Source organism: Rhinatrema bivittatum, chromosome 8 (assembly GCF_901001135.1).
Source record: "Rhinatrema bivittatum chromosome 8, aRhiBiv1.1, whole genome shotgun sequence".
In the NCBI taxonomy this organism is placed as follows: Eukaryota; Metazoa; Chordata; class Amphibia; order Gymnophiona; family Rhinatrematidae; genus Rhinatrema; species Rhinatrema bivittatum.
The window spans coordinates 106580812-106597893 of NC_042622.1; the positions used below are offsets into that span (position 1 = coordinate 106580812).

The 17082-nt window shown below is 38.7% G+C and overlaps 1 protein-coding gene across 1 annotated transcript in view; it reads right to left on the minus strand.

Moving 5' to 3' along the window:
• Positions 1 to 5352: 5352 nt before the first annotated feature.
• LMX1B (LIM homeobox transcription factor 1 beta) overlaps positions 5353 to 17082 on the minus strand; it is a 315860-nt gene continuing 304130 nt past the window's right edge. The window contains 3 exon segments of the mRNA XM_029614118.1: positions 5353 to 7483; positions 8031 to 8141; positions 12784 to 12945. Of these exon segments, the coding sequence (XP_029469978.1) occupies positions 7326 to 7483; positions 8031 to 8141; positions 12784 to 12945 (431 nt within the window). The 3' untranslated portion in view covers positions 5353 to 7325.

Sequence of the window (17082 nt, forward strand, 5' to 3'; positions counted from 1 at the left end):
TATAAAACTTCTAAATTTGGTAGTATCCAGGGAGAGATGTTCTGTAAGCTTTATCTCACTCTATGTCTCTGGCAAAATGCTAAATATATCTGGTCTTTATTATTTTAACTTGCATGGCTGTTTCTTTGAACTTGTTCCTATACACTAACACCACAGAAGGACAAATGCTTGTGTTACTTATGGGGAAAAAAAAAGAACAAAGGTATATCACTGGAAGTATCCTTTCCTGCAAATGCTCACAGTAAAAAAAACCCAGAAAAAACAAGGAGATAAATACTGCTCTGGTTGATTATCACAGTTGAGGACAGGAGGCTATTTCATTATTCTAGTAGAGTTTTCTGAAATGCAGTTTATGTAAAAGACCCCCGAGGAAGAGGAAGCTAATATCTAACATATCAATCTTGTTGATTTGATGATTGTTTCATAAATATTTTTGCTGCTAAGGTTATAAAATGTAATCTATCACATTTTACTTAATTGCATCTGGTTAGTCTTCTTACTCAACTGGCTCCTTTCTTAGCCAAGTGAGCATTTACTGACGTGCCATCAGTAACTCTTTTGATATATTGTATTTGTGAGGGGTTAATTTCCTAGAGAGAATGATCATTGCAAGGTAAAGTGTAATAAGCTGCTGTTTTGACCTCTAGCTTTCAAATTCCCATATGAGCAATCACCGCGGTTTCAATGAATATGCCAGATGCTAAGATTATTTTGGCAGGAGTTTGTCAGTTTTACTTCTTGTAAGATATTGCTGTGGTAAAGTCCATTAAGCATTAGCTTCATTCAGTCACTTGACATTTCCCTTGACGATATAAGACTAAACCAGAAATCACAAAGGCCAGAGGTCACTTTATAATCTTTTACTGCAGGTCCCAGGTTAAAATCACAATGATCACCCTCCAGCGGGATAATTCGTACTACCCATAACAGTGATGTTTATTTTGTTTTAATGAACTTTGACCTTTATGAAATATTGCCAAGCTTCCTGACCATGTGTGATAACATCAGCTAAGCAACTATGGATTATATATTGATGCATGATCTATTTCCATGATCAACATGCATTTTCACTTCTGTAAATGTGGACCAGTCAGTCATTATTATTCTCAAGGTTTTAACTCACATGTGAAAATAAATTATAATTAGAAAGAGCTTTATTTTTCATTACTTAATGTGTATATATATATACACACACACATATCTAGTGCAGATAAAGGCATTCTATCTCATCTACCAACATCAGATCCATTTTCTTTTACGATATTGTGTACTTGCAAACTGAGTTCGATATTTATATCCTTTTTATATGTATACCTGATATGTCTGAGGCATTAATGTTATTCGATTTATATAAGGAAGTGGGAGGGAGGAGGGGGCTGTTTTTGCTATTATTCTGTATTTCAGGGGTTGCTGTTATCATACCATGTCAGTATTGGAGCTTTGTTTTTGCAATACTCTGTATGATTTTTATGAACCCTTGCAAAAGGAATATGAAGTGCATTGTAGTTTTGTACCTACTGTTTAATATTACCCCAATAAAATAAAAGTTACAAATTAAAAAAAATAAAAAAAGATTAAAAAAAAAAAAGGGTTTTGAGTAATTGGTGAATCTCTATATTAAGGTGGTCAATTCCAGTCCTCGAAAGCTATAAACAGGCCTGATTTTCAGGATATCCACAATGAATGTACATGACATCGGTTTGCATCTAATGAAGGCAATGCTTGGAAATCTATCTCATGCATATTCACTTTGAATATCTTGAAAACAAGACTTGTTTGTGACTCTTGAGAACTGGAATTGGCCATGGCCACCCCTATTCTATATGAAAAAAATGAAGGCATGCATTAGATTTGTCGACCACAAAGCCAAAACTCTGTTGTAACCCAGGGCTGACTGCTGAAAAGAACTTAATTTTATTTTGTTTTTTTGCAGTTTCATAGTATCCTTTCAGAAAGGAAACAATGAACTCCATTGATCATAATGGAGAATCCATAATTCAGGTTCTGCAGGACAAGGACAATAATTTTCCCTGTTTGCCATGATGCCAGTCATTCACTCTTTGCCAAGTCACATATTGATGTTTCATAGGCTGGGTTTCATCCACCTTTATTATAAGGAACAATGGCACTATATTTTGACAATGAAAATAAATATATCTGGCTAAGGTGGAAAGAAAGAGCAGATGGTGAGAAATGTAGCAGCCAGATGCATGTACTATTATACATAGAAGACATCAGAAAGACATCATTTACATCCAGAACTGAATGCATCAACACATGACGTGGCGTCACTAAAGGAACACCAGCAGTAACTCTAACTGTTTAGCACCAACTCATTTCAATTTCCAGTTTGGAGTTACAGATCCCGCTGGTATACCCATCTCAGAACAACTCTAAAGTAATGAAGAAGGCCACTAAATTATCATGAACAGTGCCTCAGAAAGAAATGAGGGTATTATATTATGCCATTCCAAAAGAGTCCTTGCATATATAACTTGGTAGAAAAGTATGAGAAAAACTGGTGAGTATATTTAAATGTCATACTAGACATAATACTTGTATTTTTCTACCCAAGTGGGATTCTACAAAGATGCCAATGGATTTTGATTTAATGCATTAGTCCCCTTAATATTAAAGGATTTGGTAGATGCATCAATAGCTAGTAATAAAGCTACAATATTTATATTCTCTCTCTAAGAAATTTTATCAAATGATGCAAAATAGTATTTCCTTACTTAGAAAATCAAATTTTGCATGGCCTCTTTTTTTTATTGTAGATATTATGTTGCCAAGTAGTTTAGACTGTGGTAGAAGAGATTTTAATGTACATTATTATTTTTGTGTTTGCTACAAATTAGTGGAAAAACAATCAAAGAATTTATCTAAATAGGTGTGCTTAAATTTCCTTTATTTTAGAGCTACATTTTGGGAAAAAAAGTGGAAATATTTCTAAAAATGTGAAATGTTTTCTGCATTGAGGAAAGACGCCACTTATCACAGAAACAAGTGAATTCAGCTGGATTTAGCTTAGGACAGTGAATCACTGATGAGACTTGGTTATCGTTGAGTATAGAGGTAGAGTATAGCGTTCTGATTTGGAAACTTTTGCTTAAAGGAAAACCAGTACAAAATAATTAAATGATTCCAATAATTTTAAAAACAATAATAGATTTAAAAGCAAAAGCAAATGTCTACCTCTCTCTATTATTTCCGATAGTGTTTAAATATTTTGGAAGTGAACAATAATGGAGAATACCTTGACACAGCTTTTATCAAACATGATTAATTAAAACTGAAAAAATTAAAGGTGCACCAACAGAGATGGTTAGTGACATAATGAACAACAATCTGCCATATCCCAAACTTGACCAATTTGAGTGGCCAATACAGGGTTGATATGTATTCAGCACTTCCTAATCTGCCCAAATTTGAGCTCATTTTGGAATTGTATATAATATTTATTCACTCAGCCTCAATTATGCAAAATTCCTAAGCCAATGGAAATGACCGAATATCAAGAGATGCTCAGCCTCTGGCAACTATTTTCACTTCACAAAAATAAACTAAATTTGGGTTAACTCTGGAGATGGATCATACCATCCAGCTAAGATGTACTCCTGTGCATAATACATTCTATGCATTTTCAAATTTCACAGAACACTAGACCTGGCTGAAAGGATCTTGTATATATCATTATCAAGAGAGCTGTAATAGCAAATATACCTGTGAAGGTTTTTGTTTTTCTAGCACATTGTAACACAGTCATCTACTTTTCTGCTGGTTTCCCAAATGCTTTCAAAAGGTTTGCCATCATTTCATCCCAGAGCAGATTAATTGAAAATTTTTATCTGATAAATACCCTTTCACAGATAGCAGATCCTCCATGGGAAAGGAGAGGAAAGGGGCCAGGTTCTAGCTTGAAAGAAATTCATGCCATATTTTCCCTATCAGTAATGTATAAATATATCTGATGAATTTTTATGTTGCTTCTTTTATCAGTTGAAAAATAAAGGTGTAAGCAGAAACACGAGGCCATTTTTTTAAATAATTTTGCCATGGATACAGAATAGGAATTAAAATCTGCATATTTAAGACTGAAAAATGTAATTAGCCTGCACAGTATACTAAATGCCTTTGTAGCTTATTTTCTCATTACTTTCATTATGGTTTTGCATAAGCTATAATTATTGATTTTCCACTGGAAAAAAAATTCAACTATGCACACTCTTCTTTATCTTTAATCTTCAACCAGTGCCCACTCTCCTTGATTTCACCTTTTCCCATCTGCAAAACTTTGGCTACCTTTATGCTGTTTTTAGATGATATTTTGACCCATTGAATGGGGGATGCCACAAAGTTTCACCATTGGCTAGAGATATCAATTGTTCTGTCCTTCTCAGCTAATGATTGCACCACAACTTAGTGAATTCTACATTCAAAAGAGTTTGGATGTATGCACAGCCTGGAAGAAACACTTTTGAAATTAAAGCCTTAAAAGGTGGGGGAGGGACAATTTTGGATAGGCTGCATTGCTTTCAATGTATTCAGGTTGCCTTTGCCCATATGCATCGCAGCTAATTTTCAGAGAGATGCTGTGCATTGCTTCCCTTTGAAACAGGAGCAAGTGCATTAAAAGCACCCAGGTACTTTGCATCTGCTAGCAGTCAAGGAAAGGTAATATTGCATGCTGACATTTGAAAATCCCATGTACTTGCACTGTTTTCCTCCCCCTCCTCTCCCAACTTAAATACACACATGGGAATGCCTGTTTTGAACCCACTTAGGAGTTTGCATACTATGAAAGTCTGCACATACTTTTAGCTGGACAGAGGAGGACAATTCTTAGACAAGTTATTTACCCGAGTAAAGAGCTCTGAAAATTGCCCTCAATTTGTTTAGGTCTCTGATGATACTTACGTCATTGTAAATTATGACCTGGATTCATCATTCTATCGCAGAATGGTGAATCCAGTGAAAACAGGGGGCGGGGGGCGAAGGGGAGGGCAGGCCTGCGAAAGCCAGCAGCCATCGCACCACCATGGTGTTTTCACTTCCGGCTTTCGCACCCAATAGCACCACTGTGAAAAGTGGTGTTATTGGGCGCGCTACTGGCAATGATAACGTGGCTTACCTTATCGCCGCCAGCGAAGACACCGCGGACTCTGCCTCCTCACCACCCCAACTCCTCCTCTTGCCACCCTGACTCCTCCCCTCGCTGCCCTGACTCCGCCCCGACTCCGCCCCCGCATGCTATCGCACTCGATATGCATTATAAAATCACCCCCTAAAGCTGCTTAAAGAGAAGTTCTCAGAACTGCAAAGCATAAAAAGCTTTGCAGGTTGTGATACCTTTTAAAGCACTGGTTCCCAGTTCTGTCCCCATGACCCACCCAGCCAGTCTGATGTTTAGGATTTCTTCAGTGAATATGCATGAGATGTATTTGCATGTACTGCCCCCACTGTATGCAAAATATATCTCATGCATATTCATTGTTGAGATATTAAAAACCAGTCTGGCTGGATAAGTTCCAAGCACTGTTTCAAAGACCCAACAAAGGAGATTGTGGTACATGAGCTTTTGAGACCATATGGTGCGCCTCTTCAGAACCTACAAAGACTCACATTTTTTCCAGAACTATTACAGGGACTGGAACTCTGAACCACCAAGCATTAAAAATCCTTAACCTTCTTCTGTCAGTCTCACAGGTGCTTTGATAATTTTCTGATGCCTCACTTTTCAAACAAAACAGAAACAAATCGAAACAGCAATGAAATGAGGCAAAAGGGGCATGGCAATTTCTAAAAGCCCCAAACCCCATGGTTCCTTGTAGGTGAACATGTCAGAGCTGGAGAAAACAAGTCTCGGTAGGAGGCATGAGAAGGAAGAGCCCTGAGGACTCTGATTGTTAGGGGGCAAAAACTGGTAGAGGAAGAAGAGATAGTGTGGAAATGGATCATCATACTCCCTGCTGAGAAAGAATGAGCAAATCCGCCAAGCCTGAATCATTCATAATGATGACGTTATCAGGGGAATAAAATTACCATCAAGGCCTGGGAGACTTGAGTTCCTCATAAAATAGATGATTTAGGAGATAATCAAAATGGAGCAGCAAATTGTAAGAGATGCCAGTAAAAACAGTGATCCATTTTGATCCAATGCATGGTATTTAAAATAAAAATCAAATACATTCCTTATGAGCCCTATTCTTTAAAATGCCTAGATTTCCATGATTATGATTCTTTTCACCTTTCTGAAACATATTTTAATACTTTTTTCATGATTTGGTGATGTCATACAAAGACCTTTTATAAAGTGAAAAAAGAAAATGCATTTTAGTAGCTGCCTGCATTTCTATGTTTCATGCAGAACCTAAATAGACAAAAAAACATTTAATGCCACGTGCATGTCAGTCATGACCTGGTCTGAGATTTAGACATTGAAATTACTTACAAAGAAAATGTTATTTATTTTCATCAGTTTTATTAAATAAAGGGGGGGGGGGGTTGTGTTTTTTTTTTTAATTTGTTTTAAGCACTTCCTTGTGTTCAGCTGTACCTCCTAGTGTATACATCTGGTTACTGAACGTGCAGTCCCTGTTTGAGCTATGACTATTCAGATGAAATTACTCATCCCTCTGTAATTCCCATTGGTGAACCATATTCTAAGTATCATACAATATGAGGGTTATAAACTAATGAGCCGATCTATGTTTATATAGAAAAAAGTGTATAAGGAAAACAAATGTGTAACGTCACTTTTACATTAGTGTCTAACAGATCAAATGGCCAATGTTGTCTACAATGTATTGATGATCCATGCAGTACAAAAAAGGGAGAATCCTCCTGCTTCTTAATTTAGTTGTCATGTTATCACTGATGCCGATATCAGTGGCTGGTTTTGTGTATGTATATATATATATATATATACACACACACAAACACACACACACATTTATATATATATATATCTATATATTAAATATCCTAAGGAAAGCAATGTCATTTCACAAAGTCATGTACAAATACTGTTTGTGTTTTTACAAGTTCTATAAAAAATGAAGATCCTGGTTATAACTTGGAGTTTTTGATGCTCATGCTGTTCAGATGTCCTGAAGGAAGTTGAGAAATTCTGTGGTCTGTTGCTTTTTTATGTCATCATCCCATGAACACTCTTGGGCAGAAGTGATGAAATAATTGTGAAGGAAGAACTAGGGGGTGAAGGGGAATGGAGGGACTGGGGTCAACATATGGCTGCAGAGTCAGTACTGGAAAAGAACCTGTTGTGTGCTGTGACAATCCTGGATATTTTTAATTGATTTTAATTTTCATGAAGCAAAATATGAGCTCTGCATTGAGTAAAGCCTGTCGATTGGATTTCCTACTCTAGCCTGCATGGAATTCACTTCCGACGAGGCAAGAAAACAGTCGCTCAGGCTGGTCAAAGAGGTATCGCTGTCCATGTCATGGAATATAGAGTCATTCCCTGCAAAGAAATTTGCCAAGTTAGAATGAGAGTATTTTTGCTGCATAAGCATTTAAAAGACAACCATGAAGGATGCGCAGAAAAGTCAGGGTTGAACTCAAACTACATAAATTTTAGTCTGGTTCAAGTTTTCATAATTTTTCCTGATTCTCTGCAGGAATGCATTGAAATTTCCATATTTAGTAAAAATTTGCACACCCCTTAAAATCTTGACACTATAGATATGTCTGTTTTTATGAATTTTTGTAACACTTCATCTCAAACAAATTGTAGTAGCAATTTTATGTTTAAAAGATTATATAATTTTTATTATGCATATCTCCTTGGAACCATTTGATATAATTCATACATGAAATACAATAAATAAATAGGAAATAGACTTTAATAGTATTAGTTATGTTATTCATTTTCAAATCCAAAGGAAGAGAATGTGACACTATTGAACTCTGGCTCTGAAAGTATACTCAGAACCCAATTTAGATACTATAGAGAACGTTTTAATAAACACAATCTATATTTTCAATAATTTAAACAAGGCAGTTGTTACTTTGAAAGGTGCATACAGTCCTGTTACAGAGATGACTCAGTCCCCCAACACGTTCGTGTTTCGAGAGCGGCTGCATCGGGAGAGACAGGCAAAGGAATCTTTTAAATGGTTCTGAAAAATGAATTCAAAAGATACAATTGAATAAATAAATATAGGTAATCGTACAGGTCAACAAAAGACTGGCAGCAACCTTACAGGACTGATCATACAGCATATCAGAATACTGCAGCAGGACACAATACACGGAATTCTAAAGCATGCCAAAAAGTAATATTCCAAAGAACCAATCAGGAGACCGCATGGGACAACCAATCAGAGAAAAGCAATAAAGTAGCCTATCAGAGAGCAAGGATGGAGAACTGGAAGGAAAATATAAATATCAGAGAAAGGCAGACCACTCAGTTTCTTTACTCCTTATACAGGCTTTAATTCTATTGTCTCTAGACTACTGCAATTCTTTCTACCAGTCTACATTGCAAGCCTTACAGCCCATCCAGAACTCTGCAGCCCATTTGGTCTCTGGGACTCCTTTACATACGCACATCTCTCCAACTCTAGCAGAGCTTCACTGCTTGCCCATATGCAGGCGCATTAGATTTAAAATCCTGACATTAGTATTTAAATCTATTAAAGTCCTTGCACCTAGTGGTTGTCCCAAACCTGTCATCTACTGCCCCACCCGTACTTTACAATCCACATCAAAAGGTCTGTTAGTTGTCCCTGATTTTAAAAAGATCTTATTAGCCCAGTGTTGTGACCGTATTTTTAGTGTTGCAGGTTATCAACTATGCAAAGAACTCTCAGATGTCCTAAAGGCAGAAAATGACCTATTGCGCGTCAGAAAACTTCTGATATTGCCTCTGTTTTCTTCTGCATTTCCAGGCTAATTTACCCTTTTGGCCACTTCCATGCTTGGCCACTGTGATACATGTGCTTGAGAACCAGCCACCGTACCTTGTATGTATGTTTTAATCCTGTCTGTTTAAATGTTACATCTCAGCATTGCATTGAGTTTTGTTTCTATTAATACTGAGAATGTTTATGGTTAACCCACTGATGTCTATGGATTAGCAGGCTATACATTTTATAAAGAAATAAATAGTTATTCATATCATTTGGTGAAAGGGTATTACATTTAAAAAATACAGCGTTGTTCCTTTTGTACCAAAAAAAAGTGGAGAAGTCGCCACTGTGGCTGGAGAAATCAACAACTTCAATAACAAAGAAAGAGAGGTCAGAAATTTGGTGTTTTTTTCTAACCGTGCCCTTGCTCTTTGAGTGGTGTAAGCAGAAGCAGTGTTCAAAGCTGCTAGACTTTAGTTCACAGTAAAGGACATGGTCAATGTATCACATACACCATCCCTGTAGTGCTACAATCTGAGTATTTATTTAGAATGTACACTTAATTCAGATAAAGAAGCAGAAGATTTGGCAGGCTGAACAAGTGCCGCAATGAAAATGGCCAGAGAGCATCACTGGTCAACTGGAGCTAATGAGCGTAGTTCAAAGGACTCTAATAGGGTTTGCAGATTTTTACCTCTGCAAAAGGCAAACAAAGGGGCTTCAGAACAAATGGTATGTGGGGCAAGCACCTGCCAATGGCGCTTAATGCTCCATTGATACTGCTTGAAAATGGGAGAACACAAATGATACGATCAGATTTGGTGTTCACTGGAAGAATAAATAAGTGGTCGTTGTTAATGACAAGGGCCCCTTTAAATGCTTTTTTAATAATGAGTGGTGGAAAACCCCATTGTAAAAACTGGGACTTCATAACCTGGGCTTGTTCAATGAAGTCAGCTTGTAAGGAACACAAGCATCTTCACTGGAGAAACTGTCCTGTGGGGATATTGTTGCGGAGGAAACGAGGATGGTCATTCCCTCGGTGGTGGCTTTTCTATTTTTTTGGTACAAAAGGAACAATCTTGGATTTTTGAATTGATTACCTTTTGAGCACATGGCATGAATAAAGAAATTGAGTTTTCCATTCTTGATTTCTGATTGGCTACTTTATTGCTTTTCTCTGATTGGTTGTCCCATGCTCTCTCCTGATTGGTTCTTTTGACCATTGCTTTTTGGTGTGCTTTTGAAGTCAGTGTACATTTTAATCAGCTGTTTTTACTGTGTCCTGCCGCAGTCATCTGATATGCCATATGATCACTCCTGTAAGGTTTGTTATTAGCATTCCGTCGGTTGCTGTTAGCCTTTTGTTGATCTTTACGATTACCTATATTTATTTATTCAATTGCATTTTTTGAATTAATTTTTCAGAACCACTTAAAAGATTCCTTTGCCTGTCCCTCCTGATGCAGCTGCCCGCAAAACACAGATGTGTTGGAGAACTGAGTCATCTCTGACACAGGACTATATGCACCTTTTAAAATAATGACTGCCTTTTTTAAATTATTGAAAATACAGTATCTAAATTGGGTTTTGAATGTTCTTTCAGATCCAAAGTTCAATAATATCACATTCTCTTCCTTTGGATTTTCAATTTGGTATGATCTCTTTTTCTCCATTTGACTATCGGTGTTTAAGTCATTTTCAAAAGCAACAATCTACCAAAATGGCCAAATGAATGTTGCTAGGAGTTTTGAATAGTCTAAATATCAATAAGTCCATAACATGGATATAATTCATACATTAAGAACATGATTGCCCCATGTAAAGTAAATTATTTAACATTTAAATAAAAAACTATTACAGAATTATTTATAGGACTCTCTTAGAACTCACTATTTGTTGACATTGGTAACCTGATCTTTGAAAATAGCACAATAAAAGTTTGCTCCCCAAAACTGATGAAATTAAATATTCCTTCCCAATAAAACAAGGGCCTAATGCGCAAAAGAATTTTTCCCATTCTAGGTATATGGAGAAAAATGCTTTGTGAAGCAGGCCCTAAATACATATCCTTGCTTGACAAAATAAAATATTCTTAATTGATTTATTCCCTTAATGGATGTCTGTGAACCAGGACTGTTTTATGATAAAATTCTTTTACCAAGAATGAAAAATGTATTTTCTTTGCAGGCCTGCAGTATCCCTTTTGCAGATCAAATACCTATTGCTAATTTAACTTACGTACTAGGCATAAGAAACTTTTAAACCAGATTCCCCCCACCCCCGATTATGCATTCATTCAAAAACATGTCTTTGTTTTCATATATATTTATTTCAGGGCAAAGTAAATGTAGTTAAAGAAGTGCTGAAGAAAATCAAGCCTTGTAATTTTGTCATGCATTATGTAACTCTACATTTCAGCTAATTATTGGTGAAGGGCATAACTCGCGCCATCTTTTTCAGAGCTTAATTTGTAGACAAAAAGTAAGTGGAACTGTGCCATGGGGGAAGTGGAAGGCAGACTGGGGGAGCAGCCAGGGTAGAGTGTGACCTGTGGGGGAGAGGGGGGCCAGCACTGGGGCCGCTTGAGAGCTCTCTTTCCTAAACACGTACACTATCTCACACACTTATAGGTAAACATCCCTTTACACTCTTCCTCCTCCTGATCCCAGTGATCCTTCATCCCTAGCCCCCACCAATGGTGAACCTCCAGCTATTCTTCACTCAGTAAGCATTAGTGGGTGAAGGACAACTGGGGGTTAAACACTGTTGGGGGCTGCAAGAGAGCCATTGAGATAAGGAGTAGGAGGAGTGTAGAGAGAGTGGGGCTTGTTTTGTCTATCGTCCTCCTCCCTATCTTGGTGATCCTGGTTTTCCATCCCCCACCCTTTGTGATTCATCCAGTGATTCTAGAGCCCTCAAATCTCATTCCCAATCACTGATGGCTCTTAAGACCCACTCCCAACCAATGGCCACGAATTCCTCTTTCCCAGAAAATTATACTCTCAAGCATCTCTCCTCCTCTCTCGCCTTGACCAGTAAACTACAGGTCTCCTCTTTGAGCCAGAATCAACTAGCTACCATCTGTCTTGGGAGTGGGAGCAGACTAGAATGCACCACCCACTCTTCTCATCTTCCTCAGACAGAGTGGGGAAGGGTCTGGAATTCATAAGTGCATCCTGCTCTTTGCACCTCAGGGAAAGAAGTAAGGGAGCAGCACCATATGCTAACCTCACTCACTAACTCCCTCCCTTCACCTCACATCCTCCTATCCCTTTCCCTCCCCCATTCACTTCTTCCCTGCCTCCTCCAATCACCTCATTTATCTCACTCATACCTCACAGTCCCACTGATCTCCTCATTCACACCCACAATTTCGATCACCTCACTCACTGTTTCCCCTCCACAACTCACAGCCCACCAATCCCTTTACTCAATTTCCCTCTCCTCCCTCTGATCTCCTTACTCTCTCCCCCCTCAAATCTCCTCATTCACTTTAAAAGCATCACTTATAGAGTCAATAATAATTTACTGTTAGTTATATGAGTCTATAAATGATGCTTTTAAATTGCAACAAAAATTGTCTTGAAAAATAATTATGCCTGTTACCCTTAATGGGCTGTGGTGACTGATTGAGTAGACTGGGGAATCTCTTTCGATAGAAGTCTTACTCATACACCCAATAATAGTACTGTTTCTGCATTACTTTGATCTGAACTTTTCACCTGGTTAATATTGTTTTGCTGTTCCTGCTTTTTTGTGGATATCTCTAAGACAGACAGGCTCTTTCAGATACATATAGTAGGCTAAAAATCCTCAAACTGCTCTTTCATGGTAAACTGAGTAGAGGTCTTCCATGTATGAGCGTGGCAGCTTCTTACTGAATGCAATGCTCTATCCTAAGCCTTACCATAAGGGTTCATGTGGTCACCTGGCATTTGAGGAGGGGTCAGACCCTGTTGAAATGGATCTGTGCTGTAGCTGTTTTGATCCATTGCTACAATTTGCTGCTGCGGCGTTACAAGTGGTGTATAAGATGTCATCATCCCTTCCATTCGATTGGACATGACTTCTGCAGAATAGCAAGAGAATTTATTTAGCGTTTGCTAATTGGGTTGAAAGCTACTTAGAAAAGCTACTGAAACCACAGCAGTGTGTAATGCTCATGCCTCCATGTTCAGTTTCTCAGCAATCTGACTATAGAACTGGAATGAATACTGAAACTATTTAATGCACATTAAAACCATTTAATGCATACTAAAAATGGCAAAACAAAACAAAAAAAATTAAACTAAATTTTAAAAAATCCTTTTAGTAGGGTTAAAAAGAGGTGCTTATATGGGCATGTTTAAGTTGAGCAAGAATACAACTTGCATGTATGGGATTTCCAAAAGTAAGCACGCTATTTTAACCTCCCCCACCATTGGTTGACCGCACAAATAGCAGGTGCAAAGTATGTGAGTGTTTTAATTGAGTTTACATCATGCTAACTAACTTTCAAAGAGAAACTACCTGAGTTATTTCTCTTTGAAACTTAGCTGCAAGTATGTGTGGTAAAAATACCTACATGCTTTGGAGTTGTTTGGGCTATTTGAGACTTGCCCTCTTAATTTTCTAAGAGACTTCTGGGGGTAAAACAGGGCTTTACTCACCAGAATGGCCCTTTTGAAAACTACCAAGCTGCTATGCGGGTATATTTATCTGCATGCATGTAATTTTAAGTGTATCAAGGAAAGGTATTGGGGGATGGAGCCTGGGCTGGGTTGACATTTATGTGCATAAATCACATGGTATGTGTGTTGCTTGAGTCTGAAATATGATGGTGAAACAAACTTGTACAACTTGATAGTCCTTTGATGCCATAGTGAAAATTCTTTAGCTTTTACAAACTTGCCCATCCAATTCTTGGGTAAGCTTACAGTCACACTGACAGTTCACATGTAAGTTTACCTGGACTGAGTGGAAGCATTCCCCAGAGAGGGGTTTGGCTTAAACATATAGGAGTAAATAAGGGCAGCCCCAAGCACAGATGAGTGGGTGCTGCAAATAACAGGTATCAGAGGCACCCAGCAAGAGGGCCCACCCTTACCTGGTGCTACCTCGGACATCATTGTTGGGGGGTGATGGTGGGCAGTGGCAGCCATCACTTCTCCTGCGCCCCTCCGTCCAAGCATTATGGTGCTGGACGCATTTGAATGAGGCCGGTGTGAGTGGGTGCTCCTCCCTCGTGTCCCTGGATGATGTGGCACGGTGGAATTGGCTCGATGCATATCGCGTTGATATCAAGCCGCACCACTGCTGCCGTGGCATCAGATTATATTGGGGGGGGGGGGGGTGGGAGATTTAAAGTCCCATCAGCATTTGTAGGTCCCCTATTCTCGGCGGCTCTCTTCCCCGGCGCCATGCGGTTTCATCACCTCCCATCAGCTTAATTGTGTATTTAGAAGTGTTATGTTAAATTAGGTTACTGGTGGGAGGCTTTGTTATCCCTGCTACCTTCAGTTTATGTTATGATCCTGTTGTACCATGGTGGCCAAGTCTGACCACAGAGAAGAGGAAAGGGGCAGCGTCAAGTAGTAGGGAAGGTGCCAAATATTAGGAGGGAGCTAGGGCCCTCCTCCATAAAGGCTTCCATGTCGGGCCCGGGGAATGGTCCTTGACAAACGCTGCTAGGACTGCGGTTGTGCGAGGGGTGCTTGTAAGCTTGCTGAGCAGTGGTTTACCGATATGACCCCTCTAGGATAACATCATTTCAAAATCCGTGGGCGAAGCAAGGCCTTGGGTGATTTGCTAGGGTGCGATCGTGAGATTGGTAATTACAGAGGCACCTTCCCATGGGGAAATGTTAGGTAATCGTAGTGGACTCAAAACCCAATTAGATTTCCTAGTTATAGTATCTAATAAATGACTGCAGACATTTACATCCAACCTGTTTGAACGGTGCTAATTGTGCTGCTTGTCTATGGAGAGAGCAAAAGGGGAGGGGAACTCCAGGGTGTCCGGTTGCCCCCGTTATTTCAAAGGAATTTTGTGTTGTAAAAATAGCATGTATGCACACTTATTCTATTTTATACCCCTCAAGTGGATATGCATATTTTAGGTTTCACATGTATATTTTATCAGGGGAAACATGGGTCAGTTTAGGGGAGGGGTTTAGATGTGCACACGGTAGTTACTATTTTGTACGAGATATGCATATTTACATTAATGAATTTATTTGTACACTTTTACACCTGCCATTTGATTTGCACAAGTGAAATCAGACTGTTCTATTGTCTGCTGTTTTGGGTGGAGGTCTGGGTGAATTGTTGGGGCTCAGGGAGTATTGCTAGGTCTAGGTGAACTGGAGAAGGCATAGATAAATTGGTGGAGGTATCGGCAAACTGGAGTGGTTATTCCAAGTACTCACACAAGTATTTTCAAAATGGTATATGTGTATATGCTCTAAAATATATGCCTCTGTGTTTAATTCTGGATGTTTATTCTCTCAGTGGCACAGTCATTTTGCATATAAATTATACACGTGTATGTTTATAAAGACAGTATGCAATTTTTGTATTAGAAATATATGCACATATTGAAACATACGCGTGCAGTTTTGGAACAGAAACAAGTGGTATTTTATAAGCTACAGGCCCAGTTACAAAGTTTATAAAAGATTAGCACTAATCTCTGCATTGCCCACTTATGCTCGCAAATACTGTTTCATGGATAGGTTTAAAAATTGGGCTCATACTGTTGGATTTCCAAAAGTATGCATGCAAATTCCTTCCTTGCCCCACATAGTACCATATATAATGGAGTGTGGATAAACTTGGTAGGATAAGTTTCAAAGTGGATTTATGCACATAAGTTTGCTTTGAAAATTGGTGTAATTTAGGTAAATTTTTACCACATAATGCTTTTATAAAATTACCCTCTTAGTGGCTTCAAATTGCATATACACATGGAAAAGCCCATCATGTATTTTGATAAGCATCATTAAGTTGGTTTTTCTTTCAAGTCTAACTTATTTGGACAGTATCCCACTGGATGAACTGTAAATAAATGCCAGTCATAGAAGCATTCAGCAGAAAATAATTTTTCTAATGTAGCTGCTTATTATGACGCAATTTACAAATTAAAAATACACTTTCCCCTAAAATTATTACTTTTTGCTTATTAGAGGGGCGTATACAGACAATTGTTCGTTTAATTTTTTATTTCATTCAGTTTCATTAATTTCAAATGAAAAAATAACTATCAAAATAAGAATTGGAAAAGAAAACAAAAAAAAATGTCAAGTTCAGCCTCCCCTTCCTCACATGAGTGTGAAGCCACCATTCAAAAAACCCCCACTTCTCAGGCCTTCCACACTTTGGGGTGAATTTCAAAACATTTACATGTTTAAAATTAGCATATATGCATGAAAGTAGCTACTACTCGTGTACCCGCTATTTTATAAACATCAAAATATGTGCATATTTTTGGTCTTGTATGCACATTTATGTGCAAAAATATGGAAGGTCTGGGGACGTTCCAGGGTGGGGCCAAGAGGTGCTTGCATACATTTAGCAACTTATTTGTGTAATTTTACCCCTGCTAATTATTTAGTGCAATTGATATCAGACTTGTGTATTGTTTACTACTAGTTCATAGTGAAGAACTAGGAGGGTCTTGATGACCTGGAGAATAATTGGGTGAACTGGCAGAGGTTTCAAAGAAATGGTGATTTCAATTATGTGTGCATGTTTTAAAACATACAGACTTCTGTGCATAAAAAGGGTTTCTGCAAGCAAATCACAATTCTTTTTGCATGTAAATACGTGCGTACATTTTTAAAATAGATAAAAGTACATGCTTTCAATGCATTGCAGGTATTCGCACTTAAGGAGACATACACATAGGGCCGGATTTTAAAAGGGTTACGAGCATAAGGTACGCGAGTAACCCTTTTAACCCCCCCCGCGCGCGCCGAGCCTATTTTGCATAGGCTCGGCGGCGCGCGCAAGCCCCGGGATGCGAGTAAGTCCCGAGGCTTGCCTGGGGGGGGGGCGTGTCGGGGGGCATGTCGGGAGTGACGCGGCGTTTTTGGGGCATGTCCGGGGGCATGTTTCCAGCTCGGGGGCGTTTCGGGGGCGTGGCCGAGTGCCCTGACACAGCGGCCTGTGTCGGGGCCTGCCGCACCGGCGTGCGTAAGTTGCTACTGCCCGGAAGCAGTAGTAACTTT